Source organism: Belonocnema kinseyi, chromosome 2 (assembly GCF_010883055.1).
Source record: "Belonocnema kinseyi isolate 2016_QV_RU_SX_M_011 chromosome 2, B_treatae_v1, whole genome shotgun sequence".
Taxonomy (NCBI): Eukaryota; Metazoa; Arthropoda; class Insecta; order Hymenoptera; family Cynipidae; genus Belonocnema; species Belonocnema kinseyi.
The window spans coordinates 37,644,791-37,664,201 of NC_046658.1; the positions used below are offsets into that span (position 1 = coordinate 37,644,791).

Below are 19,411 nucleotides of genomic sequence, written 5' to 3' on the forward strand. Positions count from 1 at the left end.
TTTCTGTTTTCATATACAATTTCATTATCCACTCTTCACAATGACATACAATATAATCTCTGTTATATTTTTTCACTAATTGTTGATAGCATCAACATAATCACAAAACTAGCTTAGTGCTAATTAATAACAAATTAATCAATAATTAAACAATGTAATTAACGTGCGCGAATGAAAAAGGCACAATGCTACGGCTAAACCCGTGAAAATTCCGCCTTTTTCGTTTGCGGAAAAAATACCAAACGAAACTAAACAACAAAGATGATCCATTATACGTAATGAAATCAAGTCAAAGAAGTGTTCAACAATTCATAGAATTACTTCCTCATCATTTTCATCAAGATGCGGTTATCATAAATCGGCTACACTCAATTCAGCTCCTCTGTATAAAGTTCATCATTGAGTGGGGTCAGTAGGATATCTATCGTTAAGTTATATTAATAGTTTCTTTCACTCAAGAACAGAATATCCCTCGCGAAAATACTTTTCGCTTGGAAAGGCACCTCGTTGCTCTGGTACGAAGAAAGATAAATAGTTATCGTTTCATTCTGACAAAAAAAAAGTACAAGGATATCTAACTGTCGCGCTCTCCTGCGCCCGTCCTTCTTATCAATAGAATAATAATTTTTCACCGACAGTCAGAGAGGAAGCTCGCCGGAATCTTCTCAAAATTGACCTGGGCTGTAAATCCTCTTGTCGTCGAGAAATGTAACATAGAACAAATACATTCAAGCCATGGAATAGCAAAGAAGATTAAGTCTTTCGTTCAAACCATTTTTTCTCCTCCATCTCTACGGTTTTCTTCTTCACTATCTCGGGGCTCAAACTGAGTCGATAATTAGTTTTAAACGATCAATCTTAATATACAACTAGATTGATAGAGTCAGAGGCCATACAATTCACAAACTTAGTTCAAGGAATTATACTCCTTAAACTGTAAAATATTCTCCATATTTATTTTGAATTTTCACCGTACGTAAAAATATTCTCTTGCCAATCTTAAATATTCCGTCTTTGCTCATTTTAATAGTACTGATTTGGAAAGCAAAGATCAAGAAGTTGATTTTACAATGTAAGGTTTCAATTCACGGTATAGCTCGACGTATCCCTACATAAGAAATCCTTCGTTATGTTCGAAACAATTTGGGTTTATATAGTGCAAGAGTTCACTGTCTGACATTGAAGTAAATTCCTGTGGCAGCATTCCTTCCGTATCCTCAGATTTCCTCCCGTTATTCGGATTGTTCGTTGCAGCAGCGGCATTCTGAATGTTAGTATTGATATTCTGCCTATTAGCAGATACTGGAATCGCCGTTCTAGAAGGAGACTTGTTCCTAACTTGATCAACAATATTGCCCTGACCTGAGGGGGATTTGGGAAGAATTCCTTCCATCGCAGTGTTCATAAGCTGAGCGCTTTGCGTCGCAACACTGTTGAGTATGTTCTTGGTTGCGATGATGGCGTGTGCGGTGGTGGTGGTTATGGGTCTGTTATTGATGATGTCCTGAGTGGCGTTGGTGATGACATTGTTAATTGCTTGTTCAGCAGCCGTTGTCAGTCTCTGTTGACAAGGCTCCTGTGCGGCGCCACTGGCCAATGCAGAACTGGCTTCGGCTACAAAGCCAGCAGGTTGATTCAACATTGAACCAATGTCTTGTTGAACGGCTTGCTGCATAGCTTGGGCTGCTTGCGCTTGCTGAACAGCCTGTTGAACAGCTTGCACTTGTTGCACGACCTCGTGAGTGGCTTGCTGAACGGCTTGCTGAACAACTTCTTGTGTAGCTTGTTGAAAAGCCTGCTGAACAGCTGGAACTGCCTGGACTTGTTGCACGGCTTGCACCTGTTGCACAGCTTGCTGAACAACTTGAGCATGTTGAACGACTTGTTGCACGACTTGCTGCTGTGCTTGTTGTACTGCCTGCACCGCCTGTTGCTGCGCTTGTGCAACCACTTGCTCCACCTGTTGCTGAGCTTGAGCAACAACCTGCTCGACCTGTTGAACCTGTTGCTGCATGGTGACCACGTTTTGTTGAGATAGGGTTTGGAGCTGTATATGCTCAGGAGCTCGAGGCATCACTTCGCTAGTGACCTGTAACAGAAACACCAAATTATTTTTTTATTATATTATATTATTTTTATACTATATATTAGATGGATGCGCTGCCGCGCCACGGCTTCTGGACATCTTTCTCCAAAATCGCGAAGTGGCCTGGGTATACTGGCCGAAGCCAGAAATACTTTTATTTGACGTACGCAATACAAATTTTTCTATTTAAGCAGAAGTTCAGGATGGAATTAATCATATATAAATCGGTGTTTTCCGTCGAAATTATATAAATGCTTTATTTAATAAGAACTTTAGAATACAAACAACAATTATACAAGGAAATTCATATGCATTAAACGTATGCTAATTAAAATTAAAAGATTTACCTCACCAAGAATTGTATGCAAATATTCATAAGATGTTCGATTGCTGACTAGGGTGATCAAATAAAAAGTCGATCTTCTGACAGTTTTTGATCTACTAGTCGTAAAAATTCCAATTTATTACCTAGCTTTCGTCCCAAACGAGCTGCGGAACTTAGAATCATATAAGATATTTGAAGCTTTATAATTACAACGTCCATTTACAAATTTTTTTAGTGCCGTGACACCGAATGTATCCTTTCACTTCTGTCAATGACTGACTTATGCACACAGTCATCAATGCTATTTTTTTCTGTTGTAATTAAATTTAAGTTAATCAGTCTTTCATTGAGAATGGAAAACTCGCTCCTAACATATTTTTGGTTAAGCATTCCTTGTTCGGTACCTAACTTATACATTCACTATTGCCGTCACAATTCCAAAAATCAAATGAACAAGTACGCCACATACTTCATACGAGTGTGATAAAGTGCATTCTTTTCTACACACTACACATAAAAATTAAACATGAGATGTTTCTTCCAATTCCTTCGCTGCTTCTTCCAATGGTACTCATTTTTCGGTAATCAAAACACCTTCCATTTCAGATCCAACTGCGAGAAAAAAAATGATAAAAATTACTTTTCTAACAATTACGTATATAATACGTACGCACGTATATGAATAAAAAATTATCCAGTTCCAAGAAATAGAGTGTCAAAGTTCACCAGTTCCGAGTAAATGATTAAAGAATTTTGAGGTTAAAATTTAATGGGTTTCGAGAATTGCCTTTAGATAGCGACTGAAAATCTATTTTTCAATTTAGGAAAATATTAATCAACTTGCCCCCGACATATAGGGAGGCCGAATAAGAATAAAATTTTTTGTTATGACACATGCATGATCTCAGCTCTTTTTGACGCCTATGAAGCGGGGCTACAGCTCTACGTTTTACTCTCTAGAAAGTGAAAAGTGACGTTAGAGATGAAAAATGATCATTATACAATATTCATCTATGAGCTCGCATTTTACGATAATCAGCCCACCGAGAAACTAAGGGTATAATATGACATTTTCATATATGATCTATTGCGGAAGTCGATAAACTTCAGCAAACCTTTTTGCAAGAAATCGATTGAGTTTGAATCATATAATAAGTAGGATAAGGAAATTCTTGCGTCTAATAAAGGAAAATGCAGAGATGCGTACTACGCACTAGGTACACACTATCAGTAGATGCATGCGCGCATATCATGCGCTCATGTCTCTGGATTTTTATTTACTAACATAATATATGCAAATTTTAAAATCTATTATTAAACCAATTTTTTAATATAAGTTTTTTAATATTTTTGAACCAATAATTAATAATTTCGAATTTCAAGCATCTGATACTAAAAAAATATACTAACGATTTTGGAAAATTTAATTAGAAAAAGGAGTTAAACTGTATAGTTTATAACGCAAATCGCTAAAAATTAAACAATTTGAATTTGAATTAAATTTCAGAGGAACAGAAGTCTTACTGTTCATTATTAAAAGCGTTCAAAATTAAATAATTAAAGATTAAAAATTTTTGAATTTGAATAATTTTTAATTAAAAGCGATTAAAATTTAATAATTTAGTATTGAAAACTAAATCGAAGCTTTGATAGCCAAAGCTTCTGAAATGATAGAATTTTAAATTAGTACATAATTAAATCATAATTTAACATTAAAACTGATTAAACTAATTTTTATAAAACAAAAAATGAATTGTATTGTTCATAAAAAAAATAAAAACATTCAAAATAAATAGTTTTTTTAAATGAGAAAAATTTCTACTTCCAGAACCTTAAAACTTAAACATATGAGAACATCATTCAAAACTGAAAAAGAAATTTAGTCACCAACCATAGTGATATTAAAACTTTTTTATAACGCAAACCATTTCAAATTTCAATTATTTCAATTAAATTTCAATCGCTTAAAAACTAATGGTTTTTAAATTGTTAATTGTACTTTCCAAAATTAAACCAATCCAATTTCAAATGTAAAATAAAAAATCTATGAAAGGAAAAAATAAAAAATTTAGTGTTTATCATAAAAATTCAGAACTCTAAAATTGTAAACATTTAAAATTAAACAAGAACGACTGTGTAAGATCGACTAATTTAATAATTCCAAGAACTGCTGGCCAACGCAGTTACACAGCCGTGTGTCAGTATGTATGAAGACTGTTTACGTTTCTACAGACTGATTTAATCACAAGGTCAGTGCGAGGCAACCACCGGAACTTTTCTTATATAGGCTTTTTTGTGTACCGAAATGATACATTTGTAAATCCATTTATTTCAGATAGTTTAATTATCATCTTTTTTCATTTTAAACTCAATTTTCAATTTTATAATTTAAAATCTTCCTTGAAAATTATTATAAATTCTAGAAATTTTCGAATAAAATATTTTTCAATTTGAAATGATTTATTTGTTTAAATCTTTAACAAAAAATCAGGCAATTTCAAGATTTTAAATTGAGAATTAAAACTGAAAATGAAGAATAAAAAACAATATTGCTATAATACAATTTCATTTTTTTAAATTCTACAATTTTAGGCTTTTCAAATCGATATTGTTTTATATTCACATCTGAAATCATTCATTTCAAAACTGACAAGGCTTTTAATATGAAATTTTGAAATATTTAAATTTATATTAAGTTTCAAGGCCTCAAAGATTAAACTGCTTTCGAATTATAAATTAAAAAATATAATTTTAAATTAAAATTGTAGAACTTTTAAAGACAATACATTTATTATTGATTAGTAGATAGACAGATTTTTTTACTAAAAGGTGTAATTTCTGTCAAATAAAAAAACACTATCATTTTCACCGTTCATAATTGCAGAATTTTAAATAATGCGAGAAATAGTGTGAACCTTTCAAGTTTAATTATTATAAACACTTTGAAAATTATAAACTTTCTAATTGGAAACTTTCAAAGATTACAAAATGCGCGAATTATGAAATACGGGAAATGTCCCTGTGCAACATGTCTTTAAAGAATGCATGGGGGGGGGGTCGATCAACAAAAATCGAAAGTCTCATTTGTACACATATAAATTTAAACAACCCCAATGTATAGTTCTAAATATTTTCTCTAATAATTTCGGCATATTTTAACAATATTTTCTTACCTGAAGCAATCGATGTTGTATGATTCATACTGTCTCAATTTCCGTTTCCGCTTTTTCTAGATTCTCTTCAGTATTGAGCTGTTCTACAATTTTCTTTCGCAGGTTTGATGTACTCAGACCCACTTTTGCTTTGCAGCCAAACATACACTGAGAGACTTTTTGTTAGAATAAATGATAAAAATGAATGAGAATTTAATATAATATCGTTTCAAAACAGGGGAAACCAGGATGGCCACAAGATTGAATATTTAAATTTCCCTGACAATTCCCTGACTTTTCCCTGACATTTAGACGAATTTCCCTGACAAGAAATTATTTTAAAAAACGAATAAGATTTTAATAATGTGCCAAGCAAAATAGTGAAGCAAGCCAGAAAAATGCGCGCTATACTTGGAAGTATAGATTAATTAAGGTCAGACAACTCAGCGGCGCCACTAACGAAAAACAAAATGTCGTATAATAGATATTTTTTGCTTTTTTTTGTTGTTGCTATTATTCACCCAAAAAAAATGTACTTTGCTCTATTAGTTTTTGAGCAAACAAGGCGGCGCTACCTTGCGGTCTATTCAGCAGGACACTCTCTACAAAAAGCATGAAATTTAAAAAAACGACTAGATTCGATTTTTTGTGCTCTTTTTTTTACTTTACAATGCGCTATGAATCGCTTTTGTAAAATCAACCCTTATTTTTTTTAATTACCCCTTGTAATGAAAAAAGTATTAAGAAATGACTAGGATAGACTTTGTTGCTATTTATCTGCTTTCCAATGTGATATGAAGCACTTTTTAAAAATACATCCTTAATGTAAAAAGCAACTCTCTGTACTGCAAAAACTTATTTTTAAAAAAGAAACTATCTAGATGCAAAATACTTATAAATTATTAACATAGTATTTTTAAAGCATAACTAACGAGAAAAATTATTCTTCACCCCTAATCGTTACAAAAACAACCTCCGTATTTGTATCCGAATACAAACCTTCAGGCTGCTTCCAAAAATTGTATACGTTAACTGTTAGGATTTTTGAGCTCTTTCTTTATTTTCCAATGACATATCAATAGCTTTTGTAAAATTAACCCTTATATAAAAAAGCAACACCCTGTAATGAAAACACGCATCGAAAAAAGTAGTTATCTACATAGATGGAATTTACTTATAAAATAGTAAAATGTTACTTTCAAGCATAATTATTTCTCACCCTTAATCTTTACAAAAATAACCCGCATAATGTATAAGCTAAAATTGCAACATCTTTTACAACATTATTTTCCAGTCTATGTGTGTACATTTAAAAAATATAATTGACTTTTTTCGATACATCTTTTAATGCTTTTAAACAACTTCCAGCACAACAAATTCTTAACAAAAAAAATCCATCAATCTAAATGTTCAGGATGATTGAAAGTTTTTGCGAGCAGACTTTTTCTCAAGTAATTTTTTCAAATTGTGATTAAAACTATTTTAAAAGATAAGTTGAAATAATTTTAAAAGTGTAAAAAGCGGCCGTATAACTAGGAATGATGGGCATCTACATTTATGTTGTAAAATACATTTTGGCTTTTATATGTGTAATTATCTATGAGAACCATTTGTCCAAATCACATTCACAAAAAAAGCATCTCGTTCTGTACATAATCGTCATATAATATCAAGTCGCCAAATTATTATCTCCTTCAAATACAGGGTCGTTGTATTTCTGCTAATAAAGATTCAAGATTCGAACTTTTGAAAATTCGATTTTATTAAGTTAGTTCGGTTCCTTAAATTTTCCAGCGGGTTAACATGGTAAGGAATCATGTTCCAACTGCCCCAGGAAACTACCCCTAACGTGAAATATGACTTAGTTTGATGAGAAGATCTTTCAGAATATTTTTGACTCTGCCATTATCAAAACTTCTCAAATTTCGAACTTATCCAAGTATATTATTCACCTGGGTTTTCGACAGACCCAATGCTCTGAGTTATGAAATAACCTCCCTTAGTGAAACCCATATAAATTCGACTTTATCCAGGTAGATCGGTCACATGATTTTTCTATCGACTCAATCTTGCAAGGAATAAAGTTTTAGTACTAACCTTATCGCAAAATTCGTCTAAATTAGATTAACGGTAGACTATGTAAATTTCTGGATAAATGCATTAGGGAAACCCATACAAGTTTAACGTTATCTAGGTTGATCGTTCACTTGATTTTCTTATCGACTCAATGCTGTAAATGATCAAGTTTTATCAAACCCAAAAAAGCACAGTAGATAAAAGTAGATAAAAGCGAAAATTTATTTTAAAACATACATGTAGATCACCAGTATCCCTATTCACAAAAGTGTTTTTTAGGAGTTTAAAACGATTTCAACTTATCTTTAAAAATAGTTTTAATAAATATTTGAAAAAAATTATTTTAGAATAAGTCTGCTCTCAAAAAATTTCAACCGTTCTGGACATTTAGATTGTTCTTTAAATAAAAATGAATTTTACTCGTTAATAATTGTTGTGCTGGAAGTTGTTCAAAAGCATTAAAAGATGCATCGAAAAAGGTAAATTATATTCTTTGAATATACACACATAGCCTGGAAAATAATTTTGATGAGAAATAATTACGGTTAAAAGTACTATGTTAATATTTTATAAGTAAGCTCTATGTATATATCGACTTTTTTCAATACGTGTTTTCATTATAGGGTGTTTCTTTTATATAGAAGGTTTAATTTCATAAAAGCGATTTATATTATATTGGAAAATAAAAGAAGAGCACACACATTAAGAGCACGACAATCCCAACAGTTAATGTATATAATTTTTGGCATCAGTCTGCATCAGTCATAATTTTGCTCCTTAGTTATGTTTTAAAAACACCGTGTTAATATTTTATAAGTATTTTCTATTTAGAGAGCTTCCTTTTTTTAAATACGTTTTTGCAGTACAGGGGATTGCTTGTTGAAATAAGGGTTGATTTTACAAAAGTGTTTATATCACATTGGAAGCAAAAAAATTGAAAAAAATCTAGCCTAGTCATTTTTTAAATACTTTTTTTCATTACAGGGGGTAATTTTTTAAAATAAGGTTTGATTTTACAAAAGCCATTCATAGTCCATTTTAAAGCCGCTGAGTTTTCTGACCTGATTAATGAACTAAAGGATATGTATCCAAACTGTAAATAAAGAAATAACTACAAATAAAAAACTAAGAATCGAATTATATTTTTAAAGAATGTACATTGGAAAAATATTGATATTGATATTAGGAAGTGCTTCCAAAATATTATAAAAACATATAAATTTCCATTTTCCCTGATAGCTGCTTCATTTCCCTGACATATCCCTGACAAACTTTATTTTTCCTGACATATCCGTGACTTCCCTGAAATGTGGCCACCCTGAAAACAGGGTTTGCGTATCAAAAATTAATATAGCGGTTTTCAGCCGTAAAAAATAATATTTTTGTTTGAACAAATGGAATGGATGTTGCATTAACTCTTATAAAACTTTCAAGAATTTAAAATACACTATATCAAAGTTAACAATTAAAATTAAAACGATAGTCATACATTTATTTGGAAGAGCAAAAACATCGTTTGAATTTACCATACAAAGCATATGAGAATCTCAAACGACTATATGAAAAATAACTCACTCCACCAAAAGATTTAGCCTTCAGAAGGAGGAACTAAATACGCAAATTAAATACAACTAAATACATAAACACGGGTACTATTATTATTTTTATTATTATATACTTAATTTATTCACTAGATACATAATCGCACGCATAGTCGCTATGAAAAATTGGAACGGCTGCGGCGAAATTCGAACCTAACTTTATCTAAAGCACTAACGCATCCCCTAATAGACTGTGGGCTCACAACGTAAATGGGAGCGTGATACGGATAAGGCCAATTTTCACATGAGATGTTCGTCTGATGATGAGGAACGTAAAAATGGGTGCCTGGCATGTGTGAGTGGATGCGTTCACCTGTGGCGACCTGTCAAAGGTTCGAATTTTTGGCAGTTAACTTACGTGACTCGGATAAGGTTGAAAATTGGTGTACATGTACGGGCTGACATTAGAAATAGCACCTGCGCATTGCCAAGCACTTACCTGGATGCACAAGTGTTGCCAGGTGGCTTCGAAGTCGCCGGACATTCAGGTGAAATTTCTTGAAATTGATTTTACAAGAAAAAGTTTGAAAGAAAAGTTGGTCCACTCCTAGAGATGCATATTTTCATTAGTATATAATTTTTTGATAAAATTGATATGTTTGGAAAAAACATCGATTAAAGAAATACCATAACAATAAAAAGCCCTTTTTATTGACAACAAGTGATTTTTTCGAAAATTATTAAGAGACAAAAGGTACTCTATTACAGGTATACTCCAAGATGAATAAGAAGTATTTGTTCAAAATCTTAATATTTACCAAGTTATTCGCATTTTTCTTTCTTTTTCCCATTTTTTTAATCACCTGCTGTATCTTTAGCAATTTAAAAGAAGGTGGGCTCAAAATTAGTACACGAATAAAGTAAGTCTTGGGCAATGAATTGGCGTCAGCCACTTTTAATTAAAACAATAACTTATTCTGCTATAAATAATCATAATCAGTGTCACGTTCTCAGCTTCTGATTATCGTAGGAAGTTGTAGTAAAGATGAATATGATTATAAAAATTAAACAACAAAATCGCTTTACTTGTTTAATTTTTATAATCATATTCATCTTTATTACAACTTTCTACGATAATCAGAAGCTGAGAACGTGACACTGATTATGATTATTTATAGCAGAATAAGTTATTGTTTTATTTGAAAGTGGCTGACGCCAATTCATTGCACAAAACTTACTTAATTCGTGTACTAATTTTGAACACACCTTCTTTTAAATTGCTAAAGATACAGCAGGTGATTGAAAAAATAAGAAAAAGAAAGAAAAATAACATTTTGAATAAATACTTCTTATTCATCTTGGAGTATACCTGTAATAGAGTACCTTTTGTCTCTTAATAATTTTCGAAAAAATCACTTGTCAATAAAAAGGGCTTTTTATTGCTATGGTATTTCTTTAATCGATGTTTTCTCGAAATATATCTATTTTATCAAAAAATTATATACCAATGAAAATATGCATCTCTGGGAGTGGACCAACTTTTGTTTCAAACTTTTTCTTGTAAAATCAATGTCAAGAAATTTCACCTGAATGTCCGGCGACTTCGAAGCCGCCTGGCAACACTTTTGAATCCAGGTAAGTGCCTGGCAATGCGCAGGTGCTATTTCTAATGTCAGCCCCTACATGTACACCAATTTTCAACCTTATCCGAGTCACGTAAGTTAACTGCCAAAAATTCGCACCTTTGACAGGTCACCACAGGTGAACGCATCCACTCACACCTACCAGGCACCCATTTTTACGTTCCTCATCATCAGACGAACATCTCATGTGAAAATTGGCCTTATCCGTATCACGCTCCCATTTACGTTGTAAGCCAACGGTCTATAACAACTAAACCCCACGGCTAACTTACATTATGGAATATTTGGTAAAAATCTCGGCTCAGGGCATTATGATTTTCAATAATTTTTTATAAAATACATCTTTTAACGGAACTGACAATATTCTTGTATGAATAACATTCTCTAATTTGATATCTCAATAACAAAGTATAATAAACTTGAGTGTATTTAGATGTAATATCTTATAAATTGTACTCATTTAATTAAATTTTATTACCTAGCTGTATAAATTTCGTGATAAAGAATGCCAAATGTTTTAAATATAATATTAAATCAGTGAATTTAAAATAGAAAGAGTTCACTTTTATTTTAAATATTGTGAATCATAACCTTTTGGCTCGTTTGGAAAATGGCGGAAACAATCAGGGAGCATTCTCAATGAAACTATATGGAAAGTTAAGAATAATGATTTCATAGTATGCTACACGTCTTAGATTTCGGTCAACTTCATATTGACAATATCAGTTTTTAAAATACTTTTTTCGACATTATGATATTCACTATTCTTTTTATTCAAATTATTTTTCGGAAACTCATTAAAAAGAACATCACTTTTTGATAGTGTTAATTCTTGAAATAGAGATTCATAATATTTCGTATGTAGAATACTACTTTGTCGTCTTCGTGTTTTAAATACTCGTATGATAATTTTAAACTTCGGTACTGAATTACGAATAAATATAATAAAACCTAGGTTTTCCCTATTTTGGAACGATATTATAATAAAGTTTAACTCATTTATTTAATTAATTCTAACTAATGTCTCATTGTGTAGTTTCGCAGCGCGACTGTTGTTGACCTTGGTGGAAAGAACTGTTTTTCATCATTTGGACAAATCGAAACCTACTGCTGCTCAGTGGTTTGTTTGATTAGTCTGCATCCATGTACTTAATATATTTTGAACATCTTGGTTTGCGCGTTCAACGGATCCTTGACTTTGACTATGCCAAAGTTTTCCATGAATTCCCTTCCATGGCACATGTTTGCATGTCGATAAAATCGAGCTGGCACCGAAAATAATTCATTGAAAAGCATAGGTTTTGAAACTTAACCTTTTTTTGGCATCAATTTCTTAGCCTGCCACGGTTTACATAAATTCAGGTACATAGTAATAACCTCCTTAGTAACATTTTTATATTTACGGTGCAATTCCTTTTCCACGTAGTCACTTCCTTTTACAGGCGTAATGAGCTTCTCACTAACACCCACAAGAACAACATCGAATCTCTTTACTGCCATCCCAACAAGAAAAGTAGTAGCTACATATTTCATCAAAAATGAGTTGCGAAGTCTATCGTGTTTCTAGTATTCTTTACTATTGTTCTACAAAGAACTGGAGACATTTTTGCCCGCATTGTTTATTATTTTGTCAAAGTAATTTGCCGTATCTACAACAGACATATCTGGATGTCATAACTGCATAAATGCGTATGCGTACCTGCGTAGTTACGACATCCTGAACAGCAATCGACTGAGTAAAAACGACCACCTGAGATCAGCTGGTAGGACTTAGTTGACGTGCCGCAGCACCATTTTCAGAAAGATTGGTTATGTCACTCGTTCTTTCAGCATTCAAGAGTCCTTTCTAATCCTAGATCAATGCCTTTACTTACATCACATATGCCATACGATGTCTCCTTAATACGCTTTTAATTATACCACTATACAGAAATGCGGTTGTATTTATTAGTTTAATTTTCTCAGTTTCTCTTTCAATTTTCTGTAGTTACGACAGCATTTGCTGCCATCACAAGCAGCTAACCTGTCGTAACTACAATTTCACCATGATAAAATACCCTAGTCTTTTTTCTCCGAATGTGCTGCCATGTAGTTACTACTTTTCTTGTTGGGACGGCAGTTTAGTCGACGATAGTGCACACTTTCTTTTTTCTCTTCCTGTTTGGCTTCCTTCACTTCCATCACAAATGTATATTACTTTTGTTTAGAAAATATAAAACCGCTTTCACTTTGATTTTTATAACTTCTTTCAAAGATTTTTGTAACTGTATGCGCATATTCATCACCTGTTCATTTAAATGATCGGACACTTCACTTGAAGAATTTGTTGCAAAACCTGCCATTTTTCACAACTTAAACTTCACCTGAGAGCAATGACTAACATTAAGGAGGTTTGTTGAGATAATACAAACGACTCTAACGTTATAATGCAGGCTCTTTTGAGCAAATGTCATTAAGAAGGGATAAAAAACTGAAGGGTGGGTAGATGTTTCTAGAAAAATTCTATCCAATTGTAGATATGAAGACTACAAGCAATTTTCCAGAATGTTAGATTGGGGTTGGAAATTTTATAGGCAGTACATTTCCAGCCTCTCCAGAATACCATGTATTTAGCCATAAAATAAGTAAAACAAAATAAAATTATAAATTAAAAGAATTTCAAATCATTTGTATTATAAACTTTTAATTAAATCAAGCATTTATATTTTGTGTATGGAATACAGTGAAACCCTTCAATAGCCCTTCCGAGAATCGATGCCGTGCCGCAGGTTGGTGTAACAGGAGCTGCGCGGGGTGCACGGGGTCTCCGGTTCTCACTCAGGTGAGCACTCAGGCCTGAACAAACAAACCCGGAACGGGTTATAATGAGTTAGTTCCCACCCACCGTCAGCCCCAAAATCTGCGCTATAGAAGAGTTTCACTGTACATTGATGTATATATAATTACTTCTATTCTAAACTTCTGCTTACATAGAAAATTTTCATTAAATATGTTAAATAACAGTATTTCTGGCTTTGGCCAGTATACCCTGGCCACTTCGCGATTTGGCTCACGACAGTGAGATGGGTGCGTCTGAAATTGATCAGCTACAATTATACAGAAAAAAACTCATATACGCGCCTTAGTTCAAGCTTTATCATTTTTATACACTAAATCGATGCGCAACCCACAACCAAGAAGTAAGGTATACATAAGGGTGCAAACAAAATTATTTTATTTAGTTTAGGTGCTCAAGCCTCGACTTCACAATACATATTTATGCCATTTGACTGCTATATCGCAAATGCGTTTTGTTATTTTTTGACCAACGAGACTTATGTGACTGACGTTGCATTATGCCACGACCAATTAAACATCTGATGTCATGAAGTATTATAACTTTATATAATCTCAGGCTTCAAAGTGCTCCATGAAACTAAAAAAAGTATTTTTCTAAAGAAAAAAGTTCATATTCTCAAAAATAACAATAAAGTATTAAAAACGCCTTTTTATATCAGTCAAAAATTAGATATTAAATAAAAAAGTAGCGTAAAAAATATTTAAAGTTTTTATTTCAAAAATTGGTGTTAAACATAGGGACACTGACAATACAGACATAATGAACTATAGGTATTAAATAATATCTTCAGTGAAAATTTATTTTTCTTTAACTTTATGCGCTTTAAAATGTGATGTGAAGTACCGCTTATTACCCAAAAATTATTTATTCTATTATTTATTTAGTAAAACAAGGTGATTGCATTCTAAAGTTAAAGCTTAAGTCTGACAGCTTTATTTCAATGATTTTAATTGATTATTATTATTAACTATTTATATATTACTTATTTATTATATTAAATTTATATAAATTCATCATAAAAATTACACACACAGGGTGTGTGTAGAAGATGCCTATCTTTTATTAGTAGAAACTTAAAAAAAATATGTAGAGAAATAAAAAAGTGGGGTTTTTCCAAAATTATACTTTTTCATGTTTTTAACATTTGAAAAAAATAATAAATAAGATTCTTTTAAAACCCTACCTTTTTTGTTTTCCTAAATATATTTTTTCAAGCTTCTACTACTAAAGAAATGCATCTTAGCAGCATCATGCGGGTTCAACCATTTTTGGGGCCGAGATAAATTTGTTATCCCTAAAAATTTAATTTTTGAATTTTTTTCATAAACTATGAAAAATATCACAAAAAAACAAGAGACGTTTTTCATACAATTTTTTTAGACGTGCAAAGTTTTATCTTAACATTTTTTCGTATCTATCATTTTTTCCAAGAAAATGTAGAACATTGGTTTGTAACAGAAAAGAATTCTTCGTATTACAAAAATTATTTAGTAAGATAAAACTGAAAAGATATCTTCATTCTCAAACTACAAGTTAAAAAAAATTGACAAGCGATGGACGCTATTATAATGAAAAATATCTCAATTCGCCGAAAGTGATGGAGGTTTAAAGAAAAAAATTCGGATTTTTTTGTAAACAAAGCACAAAATTCAAATATGCATATCTTTTTTTAAAAAATTCTATTTGCAAGTCGAAAAAAGACTTATCACTTAATTTCCTCTAAAAAAACAACACATTTCGCCCTCGAGAATGGATTGGGTCTATTGAATATTTTAACTATAAAATTTATCAGATCATCATAAGAGCTTGCTTTAAAGGGTTATGTAGGTTATATAGCAAAAAATTAAAATTCAGTATTAATTGAACACTTATTAAAGTAAGGGAAAATGATCGTGGGGTGTTTTCCACTCCAGTATGCCAAACAATGGTTAATGTATTTAAGTGATTGTGAATATAGGTCCACGAATTCGTCTTGGTTTCCTATATAATTTGAGATGATTGAAACCCACAATAATATCATAGGAGTCGTTTTGCTCTTGTAAATATGCACAATTTCTTTCGTAATTTTTTGTAAAATGAATATTTTGAAAGTTATTAATTATTTACTGAATGCTCAATATATATTATCTGTTTGATTTTAGACAATTTTGTGCAGCTTTACAAGTGGAATACGGCTGTATTGGTAGATTTGAGGAAAAATACCTTAATCAAATTAGAGATGAAATCAAGATGAACTCAGAGATTAATTTGGTTTGGATTTATGATCGCCTTCAACTTGCACATCAGCAAAATGTACTTTAAAAAATTCTGATTTTCATAGATATATCCATGATAATTTAAAAATCTATGTGCCTCAGAAAGAAAATTGATGTCTGGTAAATCATACATGTAAACACAATAAATTTGAGAAAAACTGCTTACATTTATGATTTCTCAAAACTGATCAAATTTGTTTCTAATGCATTTTTACCAGTAGAAAAGCCTTGAATACATGGTAAAATTATTCTGTCATTCTTAAAGGTTTGAATATTGCTTTTTTTATAAACAAGAGTCGATTAAACATAAGCTATAGTCTAGAGAGCGTTAATTATATTTGAAATTGAATACGAAAAATGTGAAAATTGAGAGTCGTTTAATTATGGGTATTCGACCTACCTTAATGTAATGTAAATACTAGGACTTTTGATTTTGAGATTTTTTGAGAAATCCATCCACTGCTCTATTTTTATTCATTTCTTTTTTTTAAGCCGAGCAGTTTACATTGAAAAAATAGCCTTGCCTAGAAAAGTAAAAAAAGTAATTTAAACTTTTAATCTCACCGATTCATATTTTGATCACAATATTCAAAAAATATGATTTCATGAACTTCGAGCAGCACGCAGTTTGCTGCGTTTGCGAATTTGCGGTTGAACACGTACCGACTTTCATCTCAGGCATAAACACGACACAAATATGCACATCGCTTCCATTCTCAATTTTTCCTCCAGAAAACGTTTGCTGATTGGCCTATGTTGTTATATATGTTGTAACTTGCGTCAAAAAGTCCGAAGAAGTTTAAATTATCACATGACAGTGTATAGATCTTCGATTTTTTTTCAAATCCGGCTAAGATATTTTTTGTGAGTTTTAATTTAGTGTTCAAGGGACATTGTAAATGTGTAGGCCCGTCTCACTGTATAATGAAATGCCAATAACGTCAAGTGCATTTGTCGAAAATAACAAAACGCTTTTACGTTACAACTTTTCAATTGAGCACGGTTTTGGCATCAATATTTATTTTGGGGTGTAGTAGGATATAAGCCTTTAGAAAATTATAAAAAAAAAAAACGAATCCACTCAATTATACAATAAGTGGATACATACTTGTTTGAGAACCACTGCATTGATTCGCAAAGAAAAAAAACTGTTTCAATTATTCCGAAGCGTATTTTACAAGATTTTACTGCACGTTAATACTTTAAAAACGTCTAGTAAACATATTTATTAAAAATGGTTAAATAACAGAGAATTTGTTAAAAGCGCTTCAAATTATTATTAATAACTTATTAACTATATTGTAGTTATTATAACTATTATTACTTATTTTGAAGTAGGTGGTTTACGTATTCCTTCTGATTAAACTAAAATTATAATCTGAATTAGTACCTGGAGTGGATTGTGAGAAGTAACGCTGACTGTGCCGTTAACTGCACTAGGGGCAGTGACGATCGGTGCCTCCTGTATCGATGGTAATAAGGCGGCGTTAATCGTTGTAAGTAAATTATCTTGAGGAGTCTGTTCAGGAACTACATTCGTAGTGGCTGAATTAGTGTTGCTCGGAGAGATCGTGAGAGGCTGTTGATTCGGAAGCAGAGCCTCCAAAAGCATCGTCTTCACTGGCACTGGTGGACTAGGTCTGTTACCTTGCTGTGGACTTGATAACGTATCGTGTTCAACAACCGTAGGGACGTGTCCCATTATAGTGGGTGGACTCGTATTAAGCGACCGTAGGGGCGAAACGATCTGGTGTGGCTCTCCATTTGGAGTAACGAGAGAGTCTGATGTGGCAGTTGGGGCTGCTGCCGCAAGGATATTAGAAGATTGTTGTTGCAGTTGCTGCCGACCAGTTGCAATAATAGAGGCACGTTGTTGTATCGCACCCACAAAGTTACTATCTTGTGGTTCTGGTTCCTTAGGTGCCGGTACCAAGGGCAATGCCTCAATTTGATTAAGGTAATTTTCGACACTGCGACCACTTTGTGTGGGAAGAGGTTGACCGACGGGAGTGAAATTACCTAGAGCGTTGTATTCAGATTGGTGTTGTTTCATTCGAAGATCCACAACTCCTGCACCTTGATTGTTTCCGTTTGAACTACCTTCGTTTTGGAGGCTTGGACTAGAGTCCTTACTTATATGATGCGGACTAAGCACTTTTACCTACATAAAACAAAATAATTGCGCTATTAGCAAAGTGATTTTTTTTTAATTTCAATAAATACGTTAGTAATGATTGATGCACCTATATCATATGCATTAAACTGCCTCTATAAACAGATCACACGAGGCCAACGTTTAAGGCTGTTGGACTCAAGTTCTAATCTCAAAATTTAATCTTCTCATTCCACTAAATAAATGATAAAATAAATCTTTTTTAGATACTAAGTGGTACTCCTTTTCTAAAAGAAGTGTGTATACGGAGGTTAAACAGTTTCCCTAGCGGAAGAAACGGAAAGGGTCGGAAAGAATGTACCGCACCCATCCTTTCCGATTTCTATATAAACTTTGCTTCCGTTTCTTTCCGAACGCTTTCTTTTTCCGAAGGTTTCCGACACCTTTCCGAACTTTTGTTGAAGTGTCCCATTGCTTTTAAATCGATCTGAAACTTTCCGAATAAATTTCGCAGTGTCCCAATATCTCATTCCGATTCTTTCCGAATGTTCACCTGTGTCTCACTGTTTATTATCATATGAATATTATAATACAAGCATATTTTTTAAATCAAGAAATATAAATATAATGAATAATAACATACAAGTTACTAAAAAATTTATAAAATTTTGTGTTCAAAATGAAATTAATAAAAAATTAATTAAAATAAATGTATAAATATAATGGAATAGAAGAAATAAAAATAAAATAAACATATGAATAATAAATAAATATATCTTTATTCATGTTCACACACACACGCGCACTTTGAAAAAAAGAGTCACACAACTACCGCCGGGTCCCAACGGGGAGCAACTGCCATCCAAAGATGTCACTGGCTCCTAGCAGAACCGGGGTAAATGACACGTATGACCATATATATATATATATATATACGGTCAAACAACCACACAAGCACACGCATACACTTAACTTAAAAACCCACTTGGTCATGTGGCCATGGGCGTTGACGCTAGAGAATAGACGACAGGAGCCCAAATTAGTGTAACAAAAAACGATTACGTTTCTGAAAGAAGTACATGCCTAAACTACCCGAGGGTGGCACTAGTCTTGAAAACGGTGAGTGAGTACAATCATATAACATCAAATGAAATATTAAATTTTTGAAGAAATTATTAGGCCATATATTAAATAATAATTACTTTAATATAACAGTTGTCTGTTAAAATGCGCTCAGTTTGCTGGACCATTTCAAGCACTAGCGCCAAGCTCGGGCATTGAACTTCCTTAGTGAAAACGTGCTCTTTTTTCGTGAAGTCAATATATAGAACATTGGGCATGCAGCATACGTAAATATATATATATATATATGTGTGTGTGT

General features: G+C 32.4%; 1 protein-coding gene across 3 annotated transcripts in view; it reads right to left on the minus strand.

The window, feature by feature from the left end:
• Positions 1-6: 6 nt before the first annotated feature.
• LOC117168378 (nuclear factor of activated T-cells 5) overlaps positions 7-19,411 on the minus strand; it is a 246,522-nt gene continuing 227,117 nt past the window's right edge. For all 3 annotated transcript variants that reach the window (XM_033353985.1, XM_033353984.1, XM_033353982.1), the window contains exons 7-8: positions 17,308-18,078; positions 7-2,089 (exon numbers count right to left, since the gene is read on the minus strand). In XM_033353985.1, the coding sequence (XP_033209876.1) occupies positions 1,109-2,089; positions 17,308-18,078 (1,752 nt within the window). In that variant the 3' untranslated portion in view covers positions 7-1,108. The remainder of the gene's footprint in view (positions 2,090-17,307; positions 18,079-19,411) is intronic.